Source organism: Sus scrofa, chromosome 8, assembly GCF_000003025.6.
Source record: "Sus scrofa isolate TJ Tabasco breed Duroc chromosome 8, Sscrofa11.1, whole genome shotgun sequence".
NCBI lineage: Eukaryota > Metazoa > Chordata > Mammalia > Artiodactyla > Suidae > Sus > Sus scrofa.
The window spans coordinates 73,213,718-73,230,163 of record NC_010450.4 but is presented as its reverse complement, the minus strand read 5'-3'; the positions used below and the strand labels follow the sequence as shown (position 1 = coordinate 73,230,163).

The 16,446-nt window shown below is 34.5% G+C and overlaps 1 protein-coding gene across 7 annotated transcripts in view; it reads left to right on the top strand.

The window, feature by feature from the left end:
- Positions 1-16,446, top strand: part of CNOT6L (CCR4-NOT transcription complex subunit 6 like) — a 144,059-nt gene that overhangs the window by 105,616 nt on the left and 21,997 nt on the right. For all 7 annotated transcript variants that reach the window (XM_021100609.1, XM_021100608.1, XM_021100613.1 and 4 more), the window contains exons 6-8: positions 1,865-1,933; positions 4,854-5,011; positions 7,419-7,573. In XM_021100609.1, the coding sequence (XP_020956268.1) occupies positions 1,865-1,933; positions 4,854-5,011; positions 7,419-7,573 (382 nt within the window). The remainder of the gene's footprint in view (positions 1-1,864; positions 1,934-4,853; positions 5,012-7,418; positions 7,574-16,446) is intronic.

Below are 16,446 nucleotides of genomic sequence, written 5' to 3'. Positions count from 1 at the left end.
ATATATCTTTTTTTCTTTTAAACTGTAGCATAGATGTCTGTAAAATGGATATAAGCTATTTACCATTGCTTTTGCTATTATAAATGATGGTATAATGAACATCAATTGGAATTCCTGGGTCAAAGGGACATGAATGTTATAAATTTTAAAAGATGGTGCCAATTTGTCCTTCCAGGTAGCTGTACCAATTTGTACTTCTACCAGTTGTGCATTAAGTATCTCTTTCTTATCTCCTTCACCAATTCCGGATACTATTAAACTTAAACTTTTTTTTTGTAAACCTGAATAGACATGCTATCTCATCTTTTTATTTTTCCTGGTTACTGGTGAGATAGAGTGTCTTTCCCCATGTTTTTATTCTTTGGTTGTTGTTGGACAATACCATACATTTACTTATCCTGGTATATTGTGCTGTATTAGTTAAGATATGGGAAGCATCACAATATTGACATCACCTTATGTGCTTTACTTTGATAATTGTCTTTTCCTTTTTTTTTTTTTTTTTTTTTTGCTTTATAAGGCCACACCCATGGCATATGGAAGTTCCCAGGCAAGGGATCAAATCACAGCTGCAGCTGCCTAGCCTACTCTACAGCCAAGGAAGATCCTAGCCATGTCTGGGACCTAGATGGCAATGCTGGATCTCTGATCCACTGAGCGAGGCCAGGAATTGAACCCGCATCCTCATGGATACTAGTCAGGTTCATTTCCGCTGAGCCACAGTGGGAACTCCTGATACTTTTCTTGATTTCTGAATTCTTAACCATTTGCTAATAAGGATCTCAGCAGCTAGAGTGTTCATTTATATAATGGCCTTTTTATTTTTGAGAGAGTTGCCCTGATTGTGGCATGGCACTCCTCGCAGGCATGATTATTTTCCATGATTCAATATGCTGAACTACCTAGATGGTTGGTTTGTTATCTTATGATGACCTTCATTCCTTTCCTGACAAGTTATGGACCATACAAAATAATGTTCATTTCACTTTGTGAAAAGCATGGCTGCCAAAGCAGGCATCCTTTAGATAGACTTTTGGAACACCAAAGTAGTAAACTGACATTTTAAAAAAGATCTTGGATACTTTTTTTTTTAGGTAAGATCTTGGATACTTTGGTCAAAATTTCTGGCTGGATGACAATGAAGTGTTTTTACTTTAAAGGAATACATTTCTTAGGCACTAATTTCCTGGGTAAATCTGCAAACTTGAATCACATTACCCTATAATTTCAAATGTTTCAAAAGGGAGAAGAAAAAGAGGTGATTAAATCTAACTTAGTGATTTTTTCTTTCATCTGATAGGTAGCATTTAGTTCTATGGGATTGATAATCATATCTGAGCAATTAATGTTTAACCAGTGCCTTCCTTTTTTTCTGTACAGTGTAGTTCTAGACTCTTGCTTTGCACTGTCATTATAAAAGAAAGATTAAAACTAAGAAATGAAATCCTAACTTTTATTATACATTCATATTTTTTTTCCATTTTAAAAACATTTGAGTGTTTTGTTCATCAGTGTATTGAAACTTCACATAGCTTTGATTTTCCAGCTGGGAACAAGGCTGAGTCAACACAATTTACATGTGTAATGAAGACATAAGATCTCACCTAAGGTTTTAAATAGGTACTTTTTATAAATATTGTGTAAGTAGAAATACCATTAATGAATTTACTCATATGTTTTCTACATAACTCTTTGTCAACTTCCTTCAGCTTCTAAATCTTTGTTACATTTCAGCACTGGATTTTTAAATCAGTTTGTGGGCCATTTTAGTGAAGAGAAGACAGACGCCAATTTGACATTATAAAATAAATGATACGAATTTTAGGAAAACATGAAATTTTGCTTAATTTTTTTTTTTTTTCAGTTCATCCAGAGCAGCTTCCTCCGAGGCCATGGATTACATTAAAAGAACGAGACCAAATTCTGCCATCAGGTAAATAGTTTTTCTTATTTATCCTTTACTCTTTTCAGAAATACTTGAAATGCCATTTAGGCTTTTTGAAATAATTAGCTGGCCTTCATTTTACCTCCCCTGAGTAGATGAGTTTAAAAATACTGAGAGATTTAAAGTTCAGACTAAGGCTTATATACAAGAATCTCGTATTTTTCACAATGATGCAGCTCTTGGTTTTAAACTTATTTCTTGTAATAGAGCCTTCTAAATGTCATCTTCACACAGGGTTTGGTGATTTAAGAAAAGTGAGTAATAATGAATTTTCTTCTGAAAGATTTTAAACTATTTGGATACTTTATCTTTCTTAGGTGGGTAGACTGGTAACACCTGTGGAAGGTAGTTTAGACCAACTCAAAATTACTGTATTGGCAGCAAAGTATGATAGTGGGCCCAAAGTGTAGAAATGGCATAGGGTGAAGATTTGAGTAATTTAATTTTATGACTTAGGATTTCTTAACTACAGTAATGTAGAAAATATAAGCCTTCATCTCCTTGTGCAGACCAGTGATGATTTGACATTTATAGGACTTCTTTCTGCTTATTAGATATAACACAACTCATGGTTTTCATGATATCTAATTTTATTTTTAAAATGAAAATTTTGCTGTTTTAGTGTGAAAGTAAACCAATCACTGAATGCTGATATCTAATAATTTTTAAAGGCTAAATTACAGAATTTATTGTGTATTTTAAAACCTCTGTTTAATGAGTTTTTTTTTTTTTTTTTTTTTTTTTTAAGAAGTAAAAGGATTCAGAAAAATCATTTGCTCTAGGTATTGGGAAATTTAGGTAGTATAATATCTTCATGGTTCTATTTACATTTTAATAACACTGAGAAATATTATCACATACAGCAGTCTCCTAGAGATAATAATTTTAAACCCACTGTGCTCCAGAGCCATTGTATCAGCCTCTTCTAAGAGGCAGTAAGTCAGTGTTAATGACAAATAATACTTCTGTTATCAGTATGCACATTGTTAGCCTGAGTAAAAGAAATACCTTAGGTTTTTTTTTTTTTTTAACAAAGGCTTAAGTTAGGCAGATTTGTTTTATGTTTAGTCTTCCTTAATGTATAATTAATTGTTCTCTTTCTGGTGTTAAAGCGGTATTAAAAACACCATTTTCTGGTTCTTCAAAGTAATCCCTTTTTGAGTACGAGTTAACATAATCTTGAAGAAAAGCTTTCCTAATATCACATACCTTCATTTCCATTATGAAAAGAAACTGGAATAAGTTTTCATTAGTTGTTGAAATCTTAAGTAATGTGTTCTTGGGTTTTACTTATTGAAAAACCAGTTTAGATTTTTCTTGGGATGTATCAGTGCTTAAAAAAAAAAAAAAGATATTATTGAAAATGCCTTATACTTTGGGTGCACAGGGAGATATATATATACACATACATATATATATACACACACACACATATATACATACATACACACATATATGTACATAAATATATATATATATGCACACACACATATATGTAATAACTAACAATGATTAAGGATGACCAAGAGCCACAAAACTATAATGGTAATAATTAGATAAGAATTAATTCCAGTTAGTGAAAGGGGTACCAGTGTTCAAGATGGCTGCCAGTTAGATCCTCTGGGCACCATTGAACTATGTTTCTCTTAATTCTTTTTCCATCATCTGACTATGAATCAACTTCAATCAAATGTTACCTCATTTCTTGGATTACTCATTTTTTAATAAGGATTTGATTCTCAACTGCATCTGTCCATCATAATCACCTGGGATGCTTTTTAAAAATATTAATACTCAGATCCTAATATACTGACTTAATTAGCCCAGGGTAGGGCCCTGGTTATCAGCATTTTTAAAGGTTTACAAAGTGATTTGAATGGGAGGCCAGGATAGAGAATTAGTGATAAAAATCAGAGCTTTTGAAACCCGTGTGCATGTGTGTAAGAATCACCTGGGGTGGGGGGGAGTTCCCGTCATTGCTCAGTGGAAAGACCCCGACTAGTATCCATGAGGACTGAGGACGCAGGTTCAATCCCTGGCCTAGCTCAGTGGGATAAGGATCTCAAGTTGCTGTGAGCTGTGGTGTAGGTCACAGACAAGGCGCGGATCCTGCATTGCTGTGGCTGTGGTGCGGCTGGCAGCTGTAGCTCCGATTTGACCCCTAGTCTGGGAACTTCCGTATGCCACAGGTGTGGCCCTAAAAAGCCAAAAAAAAAAAAAAAAAGAATCACCTGGGGATTTCGTTGAGTTGCAGGGTCCAATTAACTAAGTCTTTGTGAGGCCAGAAATTTTGCATTTCTAAGTTTGGAGGTGATAACTGATACTGCTGGTACTTAGAGCACACTTGTGAGTAGCAGAGATACAAGGTGTGTTCTCCTGTTCATTTGCTCATAGTACTTTTATAGTTCAAGGGTATTTCTAAGTGAGAATATAATTTTAGAAATGAACATTTGATTTGGTAAAAAGGATTCTCTTATGACTAAACTTTCTTAGTCCATATTCTTCTGGCTCAGAGCAGTGAGAGCACTAGGAGGCCTAAAAAAGTACTAAGTATGGATATTTTGTTAATACAGGCTCATGAAATCAGAGCCTTTTAGTGAGAAACTAAAATTTACATCTTTGTAATTTACTTTTGTTCCATTCATACGGTGCAAAAATCTGAGTTAAAATTCAGATTTTTACTTATTAAAATATCCTAAAAATCTCAAATATCCTAAAAATCTCAAATATGAACTATTAGTCTTAACTCTGGTTAAAGAACTTTTATCACAGAGCTTAATAGAATCTTGCCCATGGTATTTCACAGACTGATATTTGGAGTATGTTTGTGTGGCATGTGTGCTTGTGTACACGTGATACTGCCTAATTTTCTCCCTTTTTTCTGTTGTTTTTTTCTCCCACTTCTTAGCATCATTCACGGTTATGTGTTACAATGTGTTATGTGATAAATACGCCACCCGGCAGCTATATGGCTACTGCCCATCCTGGGCATTAAACTGGGAATACAGGAAAAAGGGAATTATGGAAGAAATTGTTAACTGTGACGCAGATATCATTAGTCTTCAGGTAACACTATAGAAATTAAATTGTCTTTAACTTAAAGGTGAACCTAAAAATAATAAAAGATCTTACTTCTGGGAGAGATCTGTGTTTGAAGCAAAACCCAAAGGAATTATTTTCTCTTCTCTCTCTGTTTTTTTTTTTTTAAAGGACAAATTAAATAATCACTTAAGATATTTCCACAGTGAAACTGTTTTGCTAATAGCCATCCACTTAACACTCATTTAATGTTTTCTTGAGTGAAAATAATCTCACCGCATTGTTCATGTTAATTCATCTTATGAACAAATCACTGGTACTGCTGAAAGAGAAAACTGTAGAAGACTGCATCTTTAAGGAATATAAATTTAACTTATAATTGAATCTGTAAAACAAAATTACTTGCTCACCATTGTTTCTTAATGATTAACATTTTAAAGACTTAAAAATATTGTACTATAAATCATGCATTTTACTTTGTTGTGAAAACAACCTCTGAAACTTAGATACTTTATTGTAATGAATTTAACTGATGAAGCACTTTTCTATTGAAATATGTGTTTTATTGCTTTTTTTCAGCACTCAGCTAATGAATAGTCAACAAGGTTATGGGTTTATAATTTCACATGTTCCTTTCAGCATAGCTTAAGAAGAAAGTTATTACTTTGATAATAATTTTTTTGTATTGAAGTAGCTTGATTTAAATTTATGTTATCCATGGTTCCTTTGACTCCCTTGGAAATAACAAGAAGAAATCTTCAAAAATTAAGTATTCTTCTAAACACTGAGAACTGACACAGAATTGGGGGGAGGAGGAGGCAAATAAAAGTACACAAGTAGGCTTGTCATAATTAATTGTCCTCTTTTTCGTTGTTGTTGTTGTTGTTGTTTAAATGGCCACACCTGTGGCACATGGAAATTCCTGGGACAGGGATTGAATTTGAGCTGCAGCTGTGACCTATGCCACAACTATGGCAACACCAGATCTTGCTTTTGGTTTTTTTTGTTTTTTTTTGGCCGTACTTGTGGCAAATGAAAGTTTCCAGCCTAGGGGTCTAATTGGAACTTCAGCTGTTGGCCTGTGCCACAGCCACAGCAACGTAGGATCTGAACCGTGTCTGCAACCTACAACACAGCTTATGGCAATGCTGTATCCTTAACCCACTGAGTGAGGCCAGCGATCAAACCTGCATCGTCATGATCCTAGTTGGGTTCGTTACCACTGAGCCATGATGGAAACTCCAATGCCAAATCCTTTTAACCCACTGTGCTAGACCAGGACTCAAACCCATGCCTCTGCAGTGACCCAAGCCACTGCAGTTGATCAGATTCTTAAATCATTGTGCCACAGCAGGAGCGCCCTAATTATCCTCCTTTTGACTCACTATTTGTAGTAATAACAGCCTCACACTCTTCCAAGTATAGTGTGAAGTATATTTTAATTTTAAAAGATATTTTATTGTAGAAATAATAATGTGCTATAAAGTAGTCATTCTAGAGAATTTGGAAATTTTGAAAAAATATAAAGAATAATTGAAGAGAATACTTCAGCCCATATCCCAAAGATGGTTGCTGGATTAAAACTTCTGAAGTATTTCTTCTTTTTTTTTTAAATTCACTTGCCTATTTACAGATAAGTTTTCAAAACAGCACACTATTGACATATTTTGTTTCTTGTTTATTGTTCTTAATGCACTTTCCATATTACTAAAATTCTTCGAAGCCAATTATATGACTGTATATTGATTGATTTAGCATTTTCCCTGCATTTGGATATTCGTACTGTTTATAAGTTTTTACTATTATAAAACTATGGGTTATCAGCATTAGCATACATAAATCATTATCTTCATACTTGATTATTTCATATGGGAAGATTTTTTAAAATAATGTGTTGGGGGGGGTCAAAGAATAAAATAGTCTCACTTAATAATTAAATTAACACAGACCATTGGATGGGGGGTGTTCAGGGACCTAAAAATTGCTAATAAGTAGGATTTTTTGTTGGTAGATCTTAAGCTTCTCACTCTTTGACTATCATTCCTTTCCATCACAGTTTAGAAACAGTAAATATAAAAATTACCTCTTTATGTATAAAATTTGGTATTCCCTACCACTTAATATGCAATATGACCAACTTTCTTCATTCAGTTACCAGTTGGGGAAGTGAAGTATAGTGGAATAAACTCTAAATTGGGAGTCAAGAAACTTGGGACTAAACCAGCTGTGTGAGCATGAGAAAATCATGTCACTTTCCAGTTCTTTTAGAAATTAAAAAGCTGCCGTTGTCAAATGGTGGCTGCTGGCAATAAGGTAAGGTAGATAATAATTGTTAAGTGAACTATTTTAACTTAGTAACACCTTACTCATAATGATGTACGTTTTTCTATCTTAGTTTTCCTCTGTCGTGTTGATAATGTTTCTTTCGTCTCAGGAAGTGGAAACAGAGCAATACTTCACTCTCTTTCTGCCAGCATTGAAGGAGCGTGGATATGATGGATTTTTTTCTCCAAAGTCACGTGCCAAAATCATGTCTGAGCAGGAGAGAAAGCATGTGGACGGTTGTGCAATATTCTTCAAAACAGAAAAGTGAGTTAAGGAAACAAAGCGTAATAATATACTTGTTTCTTTAATTACCACACAGTTAAAATTGACTTTGGTTTGACCCTAAAATAGACAAAAAGCTGGAAAGCAGGTCATATAAAAGTTAAGACTGTTGGAGTTCCCAGTGTGACTCAGTGGAAATGAACCCAACTAGTATTTATAAGGATGCGGGTTCCATCCCTGACCTTGCTTGGTACATTAAGGATCTGGCACTGCCATGAGCTGTGGTGTAGGTCACAGACGTGGCTCAGATCCCAAGTGGCTATGGCTGTGGTGTAGGCCAGAGGCTAGAGCTCCGATTTAATCCCTAGCCTGGGAACTTCCGCATGCTGTGGGTGCAACCCTAAAAAGCAAAAAAAAAAAAAAAAAGTTAAGACTGTTGGTAGTGTTTTATTTCTTAGGCTGTGTATTGGAAGTAAGGATGTTTATTGTATTATTATTCTTTATGCCTCTTTTTTTTTTTTTGCCAAATTACGCTAAAACATGAAGGGGTATATACTTGAATATGATGTTGTAATCATATTTCCAAATATATTTTCATGAAGTAAACTTAATTTTGGCGTAAAAAAAGTATTACCCTTTAAGATTAGAAATAAGTGATCTGAATTTCTTTCTGTGGTTTTTTTGTCTTTTTTTTAATAGTTGGCCTTTTTCAGAATCATTCATTTTATCAACTTCTCGTCTTTTTAAGTTAACCATCCATACATTTACTTAGTCATTTATTCACTACATGTTCATGGAGCAATGACTTTGTGACGAGTGCTGTGCTAGTCACGATAGACACAAAGATACAGTTTCTGATACCACTTAGAGCTCTTTGTGAGCTAGAGATGTCGATAAGGGAGGACAGAGAGAGGCACAGAGCTTACGGAGATGGGAAGTTAAAGGACTGATTGAGACGTGAGACTGGACAGCAGTCATGGCCTGAAATGGAAAACAGAAAACATGGCCTGTGTTTTTTCAGAGCTGTAAATATAGTTGATGATGAAGTATAGTCAAAGATAAGATTGTTATGACTCTGTTTATTAAAACATGAACAATCCTGTAGAGACCTCTGTACTTTAATATTCTTGAGTTTAAGATGAAAAAGAGTATCTGTTCAGAGGTAGTTACAGGAATTAAATGAGATAATGAATGAATGAATAGGTACTTATAAACTATGAGGAGTCCCAGAAATGTTATTGTCATATATTTCTCTGTTTCTGTAGTCCTTTGCAATATTTCTCTCTTACTGGATTTATGATGTTGTATGTATAGATTTAGGAACTACATTTTCTATTGGAAAGTTCAGAGCCATAATAACAGGCTTATTAGAAGGCTGTCTCTCGAATGCTAGCCGAATGGCTGGATGGTTAGAGGTAGATTCTTTTGGTTATCTTGAGGAAAAGAGAGAAACATATTTTTGCCTTATAAAGGCCGCTAATTTTACAGTGGAAAACTTGAAGAAACCTCTAGTAGAGGACTGAATTGTAGGATCTGATAGAGATTGTATCCCATAGTCAATAACTTCGGTTGCTTTCATTAGGTGGGGAGAACTACTAATAGAAGAGGCATAAACGCTTGTGACTGTTTTCCAGCCTGATAGTGCCTGTTGTAATAAAGCATTTCAATGTTTTTATTGATATAGCCTATTACTAGCATGGCCTGTTATTTCAGGTAAACAAATTAAGTGATTTGAAAGATATTTGGACCACTTCTAATTTATTTGTACCTACTTTCATTTCTTTTCTGTGAATTTTTAATAGAGATGTTCTCAGTCGTTTAATAATTAATGCACAGCTCTATAGTATTTGAGGTCAGGATATGCTAAGTTTTTCTAGTGAGTTGGTTATTTATTTTTTTACAGAATTTAGAATAGCAGTAGCTATTATTTTCATAGTGTTTACATGTCAGCCCTTTTCTTCTATTTAAACAGATTATTTTATTTAATTTTTAAAGCAACCCTCAGAGGTAGGAATAGAGCTATTTCCTCCTTTTTAGAGATGAGAAACCCAAGATAGACAGTATCTGGCTTCATAGTCGGTGCTTTTAATCACTGTTAAATTGAATCTTTAGATTTCTTGTTTAAGTTTCTGTTACCACTTATACATACTTCTTATAAGATTACTTAATTTTGAAAAATTGCTTTGAATTTTTTGTTACTTTTATTCATACATAAATTTCCTTGAAACACCATAATTTAAAAAAAAAATTACTTCCAGTGCCATGGATTAAACAATCTGGTGTTGCCGCTGCTGCCGTGTAGGTCACAGCTATGGCTCAGATTCAGTCCCCGGCTCGGGAACTTCCATGTGCCACAGGTGCAGCAGCCATTAAGTTTTTTTTTTTTTTAATTACTGAAAGCACTCTGACTTAAAATATACCAATTTTTTTCTATTTACCATTGTTTCTTTCTGAAGGAAGATAATATATAAATTTTTTTATCATTCCCTTCGCAGTTTTGAGAGGAAAATCTAAAATGACTTCGTAATTTCCTTCATAATTTTCTACAGGTAACTAAGATCTTGAATTGACAATTATAACTATTATCTAGGAAACTTTAAACAACTGAGTATTTGAAAACTGATCTTGAAGTATTAAAAATTCTATGAATTATTTTAGAGATAAACACATAGGAAATATTGAGATGCATCCTATGCATTTTTTTCCTTCTTCAACATTCTGCCTCAATAGTAACAAGGATCCAGCAACAGATGGAGACTTTGTGATACGTTGTTACATTCTACCTCTTGTGAACCGTGCCAAATAACTTGCTGATGCCATGTTATCTATCTATCCAATGCCAAACTATTGGAACTTAACACAAAGTGAACTACTCTGCATTTCTTCTACTCCCTCAGATTGGAGCAGTGCAAAGAAAAGACTTTTGAAGCCAGGTGGTTCTCCTGCTTATTTAGCTGTGTAATCTTGAATGAGTTACATAGTCTTTCTGGGCTTATTTTCTCATTTGTTGTATATATTTGTATATTACCTTGTGAGATAATTTCTGTGATTTCCAAAACTAATAGTCAGAAGTAGCTGTTGAAGAGTATTTCAGCTCTCTGTAACTCATTCTCAAGGTCTTAGATAATTTCTGATCTTCATTGATGACACCTTTCCCCTTCATGGAAAACAGTGGTACAGAATAGGTAACAATATGTGGAAACTCTATAATATTTTTAGCAAAATTTTATAATAATTTATCCATTATGATGGAAAAATAGTCTATTGCTTAGTAATTGCTAGGACACAGATCAATATTCAGGAAATTAGCTATGGTAAAATATTTACATCATATTTATTCTAGTTTAATCTTTGGGTATTCAGAAGGAATGTCAAGATTTGGCAGCACCTTTTGGTCATAATTTATGAACATAATTTTTTGGGTAGTTAGATGCATATGAAGATACTGGAAAAAAGTTTTGATTGATAAGATGCCAGAGATCAGATTTTTATTTGTTCTTTACCTTCGTAAGTATTTTTTTCAGTCCAAAGTATTTTATAAAACACACATATGCACATATACGTGTGTGTGTGTGTGTATGAAGAGACTATTGTAAGCGTTTTAAGAGTCAGAAAATTAAATGTCTCTTTGCCATGTTGTGTCCTGTAGGCTTAATTAGTAGAAGTGGAGTCTTGGAGCCAGAATTAAAGAAATCCAAAATGTTGACAAATGGAGATGAAACAAGACCTAGATACTAGACTTATTATTCCTGAGGTTAGTGATTCTGATCTGATCATACTTTGTTTCAAATAGTGAGAAAAGGAAAGATGAAAAGAGCAGTTTGAGAACACTGTGACCATTACACTGTGGAGAGGCACTCTTCCAATAGGATTGGGAACTAGGTTGTCAGGGTGCTTAGTCTTTCCCGTATTGCCTCTCTTTCTGTCTCAGGGGTACCAGCTAAGGCCACGTCCTTGTTTTTCTTTCTATGTTATGACACGTAGTTTTGTGGTTGTGAAGCGGGTGTCCGGAGGTGTAGTATCATTCCAGAATGACCTGTCTTACTAGTTTCACACTTAATAATTTTGTCTGTCATAGGTGGTGATTGAATTTAAAATCTGAGATTGTGATTTCTGGGTTTTTCCTTTTTTTTTTTTTTTTTTTTGCTTTTTAGGGCCACACCCATAGCATATGGAGGTTCCAAAGCTAGAGGTCCAGTCAGAGCTACAGTTGCCGGCCTACTCCACAGCCTCAGCAACATCAGATATGAGCCACATCTGTAACCTAAGCCACAGGTCATGGCAACACCAGATCCCTTAACCCACTGAGCGAGGCCAGGGATTGAACTCTCAACCTCATGGTTCCTAGTTGAATTTGTTTCCGCTGCGCCAAGATGGGAACTCCTGGTTTCTGGTTTCTAATGTTGACTTTCCCATTAATTTAATCTGGAACATAAAATAATTGCTTTATGCCAGTTTCCTTACCTTTCCAATACAGATAATCATAACTGTTCTGCCTCCCTTCAGAGCTTTCTTATGGGGCTATAAAATGTTCAGGAATGTAAAAGTGCTTTCAGTGGTACAAATATATGCAGGATGGTGAATATCCACTTTCTTCTCTCTTTATCTCACTCGCCAAGTTCACCTTTTCTGGTATGTTATTTTCTGGCACGCCCATGATTACCTAAAAGGATCCAAGAACACATTTTATAGCATCTTATACTGAATATACAGTAAAAAACTCCTGTTTGTTTTGGGTTTGAGGGTGAGTTTAATGTGATCAGAAAGAGCTATACTGAACTTTTGCGTGGTTATTCTCTTCTTGACTTATGCCCTACATTGTTCCTTCTGGCTTGCAAATGAATTATGGGAGGGAATGTTACCTAAGTCCTATAGATTGCTTTGCTTGCTCATAGTTTTCATTCACTGCCCTCTCTCTAGTGTTAATTCAGTCACATCATGGACCATAAAATTACTTCTGAATTATAAGTTAGTAAGAAATTGAGTTATTTCCTTGTTGTATATTTGAAGGGATGTTTTGGATGTGTTCTTTCCCTGTGAAACATTCAACCTCATAATCTTTCCAAATCATGTAAGAAGGGTGAGGTCTTTTTGTTTGTTTTTCAATCATATCAAGCTTTATTATGATCTCTCATACCTATTTGACCTCCTCTGAAATAAAAAAATTTTTAAAAAATGAATATACTAAAGAATTCATAGACTAAAAGAAAAGAAAAATAGCATCAGGAATAATATTTTTACTATCTGTGTAGAAGCTATAGAGATAATAAAATGAATTGGAATAGAGAGGCATATTTAAGATTTTACCTATTACCAAGGCTTAATGGCTTAGATTAATGAGTAAAAAGTAACTGTAAACTAGTATGTCTTATTCAAAAGAAACATCTGCTAGAAAGAGTGGAGAAAGACACTCTGTGTCAGAATATCACTTATATGGGAATCGGTGTGACAAAGTAGAAGCAGAGTGGAGGTTGTCTGTATGTGGGAGGAAGAAAAAAGTAGTATTGTTACTTTAGTATGGACAGAATATGGACAATTATTTCTTAATGCATCATAAATGTATTGTAATTACAAACATAGTATAAAATAAACATTGAAACAAGATAAATTGTGGGAGATTACAGCTCTCCATACTTACTAGTGCTAGAAATCTCATTTTCTACAAGAAGAGTCCCTGAGTTCCTGTCATGACGTAGCAGAAACGAATCTGACTAGGAACCATGAGGTTGCGGGTTTGATCCCTGGCCTCAATCAGTGGGTTAAGGATCCAGCGTTGCTGTGAGCTGTGGTGTAGGTCACAGACGTGGCTCGGATCCTGTGTTGCTGTGACTGTGGTGTAGGCCAGCAGCTGTAGCTCTGATTAGACCCCTAGCCTGGGAACCTCCATATGCCGCAGGTGAGGCCCTAAAAAGCAAAATAAATAAATAAACAAAAAAAATAAAAATAAAAGCAGAGTCCCTGAAAAGTTCTTAAGGTTCAAGAAGCATGTCTTGTTCTTACTTAATTCTCACTGCAAAGGAGGAATTTTTTCTTTGATTCCTTAGTTCTCAGCTGTCTCTTTGGTTCTGCAACTATTGGTAAAGCTGAAATAATAAAATAGAGAGTGTGACTCTGACCTTTTAGTATTTCTAAGTGCCATGGAAGGGTGTGCTAGTTATAATGACATGTGCTTTGTTAAGGAAAACTGATTTTATTTTTCTCAACTTTTTGAAACCAAAGACATTAAAATGTGGATACCTTAAGAAGATTGGGAAATTTTAAAAAGTCAAAAGTAGGGCAATACAGTCGTAAATTATACCAGTGAGGAAGAAAGTTGTAGGGATAGTTGGAGGCATCTAATAAGCTAGGTAATTGTTCAGGAGTCATTTAAAAAAACATTTTTTTTCAATAAAAACATCAGTAACTCAGCATATATTTAATAAGAGAGAGAGATTTTGTGAACCTGTGGTCTTTGTCAGGAAAATTAGGAAAATGGAAAATTTAGGTGAAAGTGCTAAGTTAACAAGGATGGTATTTTAAATAACAAAATAACATGCACCATAAAGGGAATATACTTATGTGGATTGTGGAATCACTAACTGATGATCAGGAAAGAAAGAGAGCTATACAACTTCTATTTTGCTTTTCTGGTCTCTTTTGAGGAGAATTATTTTCAGAGTGGAAAGACTAAGTAAAAGACCAGGTGAGGAGGAGACTGGCAAACCAAGAAGACAAGAAGAGCCAAGAGAGTCACTAAACTGCCTTAACTAGTTAGGGTCCCAAATTCAGATAATTACATCTCATGTTGTTAAAAGATCTTGCTGGAATATGATTAGAGAAATGGCATGGGTCATCGATCATGAATATTGGAGTATAGGAGAAATTTTAATGTACTGGAGATGAATAGACCATCACATTTTTCAAAAAGAAAGACTTTTCAAACCTTAGTTTTCCTTCTCTTTGTAATGGTAATAGTAACACTGCTTGTTGCAGTTTGAATTCTCCAGAAAGAAGACTCCCAAGTTAGTTCGGTGTTCAGGATTTCATTAGGGATCAACATCTGTGGAAAGAGAGGGAGAAAAAGAGAACTGTGCATACTCTTAGAGCACTGAGAGAGTAGAACTGCGTTGCAGACTCACAGCCTTAGCTGACCCCCCCCCCCCCATATCTTTGGAGCTGAAATGGCCTGTGAGAGTTAACCCAGGAGGAATAAGACCTCTCTCTGTTGCTTGATCTGTTATTGGATATGTGCTACTCCCAGAAGTACTTGACCTTGGGTGAGGCAGCTCTGTGCAACTGGAACAATTCCTGAAGGACTGTTGAGGAATCTGGACAGCATTTTTTCATGTCCACCTCTTCGCAAAGTTTTAACAAATTTTAGACTAATAAGAGGTATCTATTGTAGGTCTCAATGCAAAGTAAATCCTCAGTAACGCACAGCTTATTTTTTAAATTATTTGTTCTGTCTCATTGAGAATCTTGATTAAGAGAAGACTTGCATACATATAAGATTTGTAAAAACCAAAAAACTGGCAGGCATATGTAATCTTTTGGAAAAACAGAATGAAGTTTCAAAGTGCTCTTACTTTCCGAATGGTGAACTAATGAGCAGAAGCTCATGAAACGATGCTCAACAGACATAAAGTCTGCTACTTCTTGATTATTAAAGGAAAAGAAAGGAGAGAAAAAAATCATTTGAGAGCACAGAAAATATTTACATGCAACAGTGTTCATAATGGCATTAGGTATAAAAGCTCATAACAGAAGTAGCTTAAATATCCAACACAGAATAGTTCAGTTATGGTGAATCTATATAGTGGATAGACCATAATGCAATCATAAAAATTGATTTTTGAAAAATATTTAGTTTTACAGGGAAATGTCCCTGGTAGAGTATTCATTAGTAGGCTATAACGAAGATTTACATGATTTTTCTATTGTATAAAAAATATTTGTGTACACATGCATGGCGAAGGTCTGGGGAAATATGTTGACATGTTGATGGGGGTGACTTTAAATTTCCTTTGTATTTTGTCCTTATTCTCAAATCTCTGTAATAAACACATAACTTAATAGAATCTTTTTTTTCACTCATTTATTAAAAATAAAGCATCTATAAATGCAGAGATGAAGAGACCTGGTTTCAGAGCTAAAAAGATCACAAAGTTTTAGATATATATTAGTATGTATTTGATTTATAATTAATGTGGCTGTTGCCAATGTGCGATTTAAGTCCATTAACAAAAATACAGTAGTTCACTTATGCTCAATTCTAGGTACTACACCTTTGGGTAAACTTGAGTTTTTTAAATGAACAGCTCTCACATCATACATCATGTAAAGAATTAATGACTTATTTTCTGGAGAAGACCTGGGGATGATACTTAAAGTAGCGTCAAATGGAAAATAAATTAGATTTATTCTGTATTCCTTTAAAGAAATGAACTAGATCAAGGTTTGATGGAAGAAAGATACAATTAGATACTCTGTCCCCCCCCCCACCAAATAATAGTCTGACTTTGGAAGAAGGAATATATTCCAATATTAAAAGTATAACTATTAAGCAGGATTTTTAAACTTTCTTACAGAACCCTAGGTTCCTATAAATAGCTTTAAGAGTTCTGTAAATATTTTTCAAGATATTTCAAAAATTAAATACAATTAATTAAACTGTCATTTTAGGATAATATGTTCATTCCGGTGTTTCAAATACTAAATTTTAACACTTTGAAAATCAGTAATGTTTTCCTGATGTGCTTAGTAGACTTGTTGCAGAACTCTGAATTGAGTTTTTGCCTGCTTGCTTCCTTTTTCTAAGTTCAAAGCCAGTTATTACCGCTAGTATCTATATGTCTATGTGAATCAGGATTTTTATTAATACTGTGTAATCAAAACAAAATAGAGAAATAAATTGGATACTGAGACTGATATGAGAC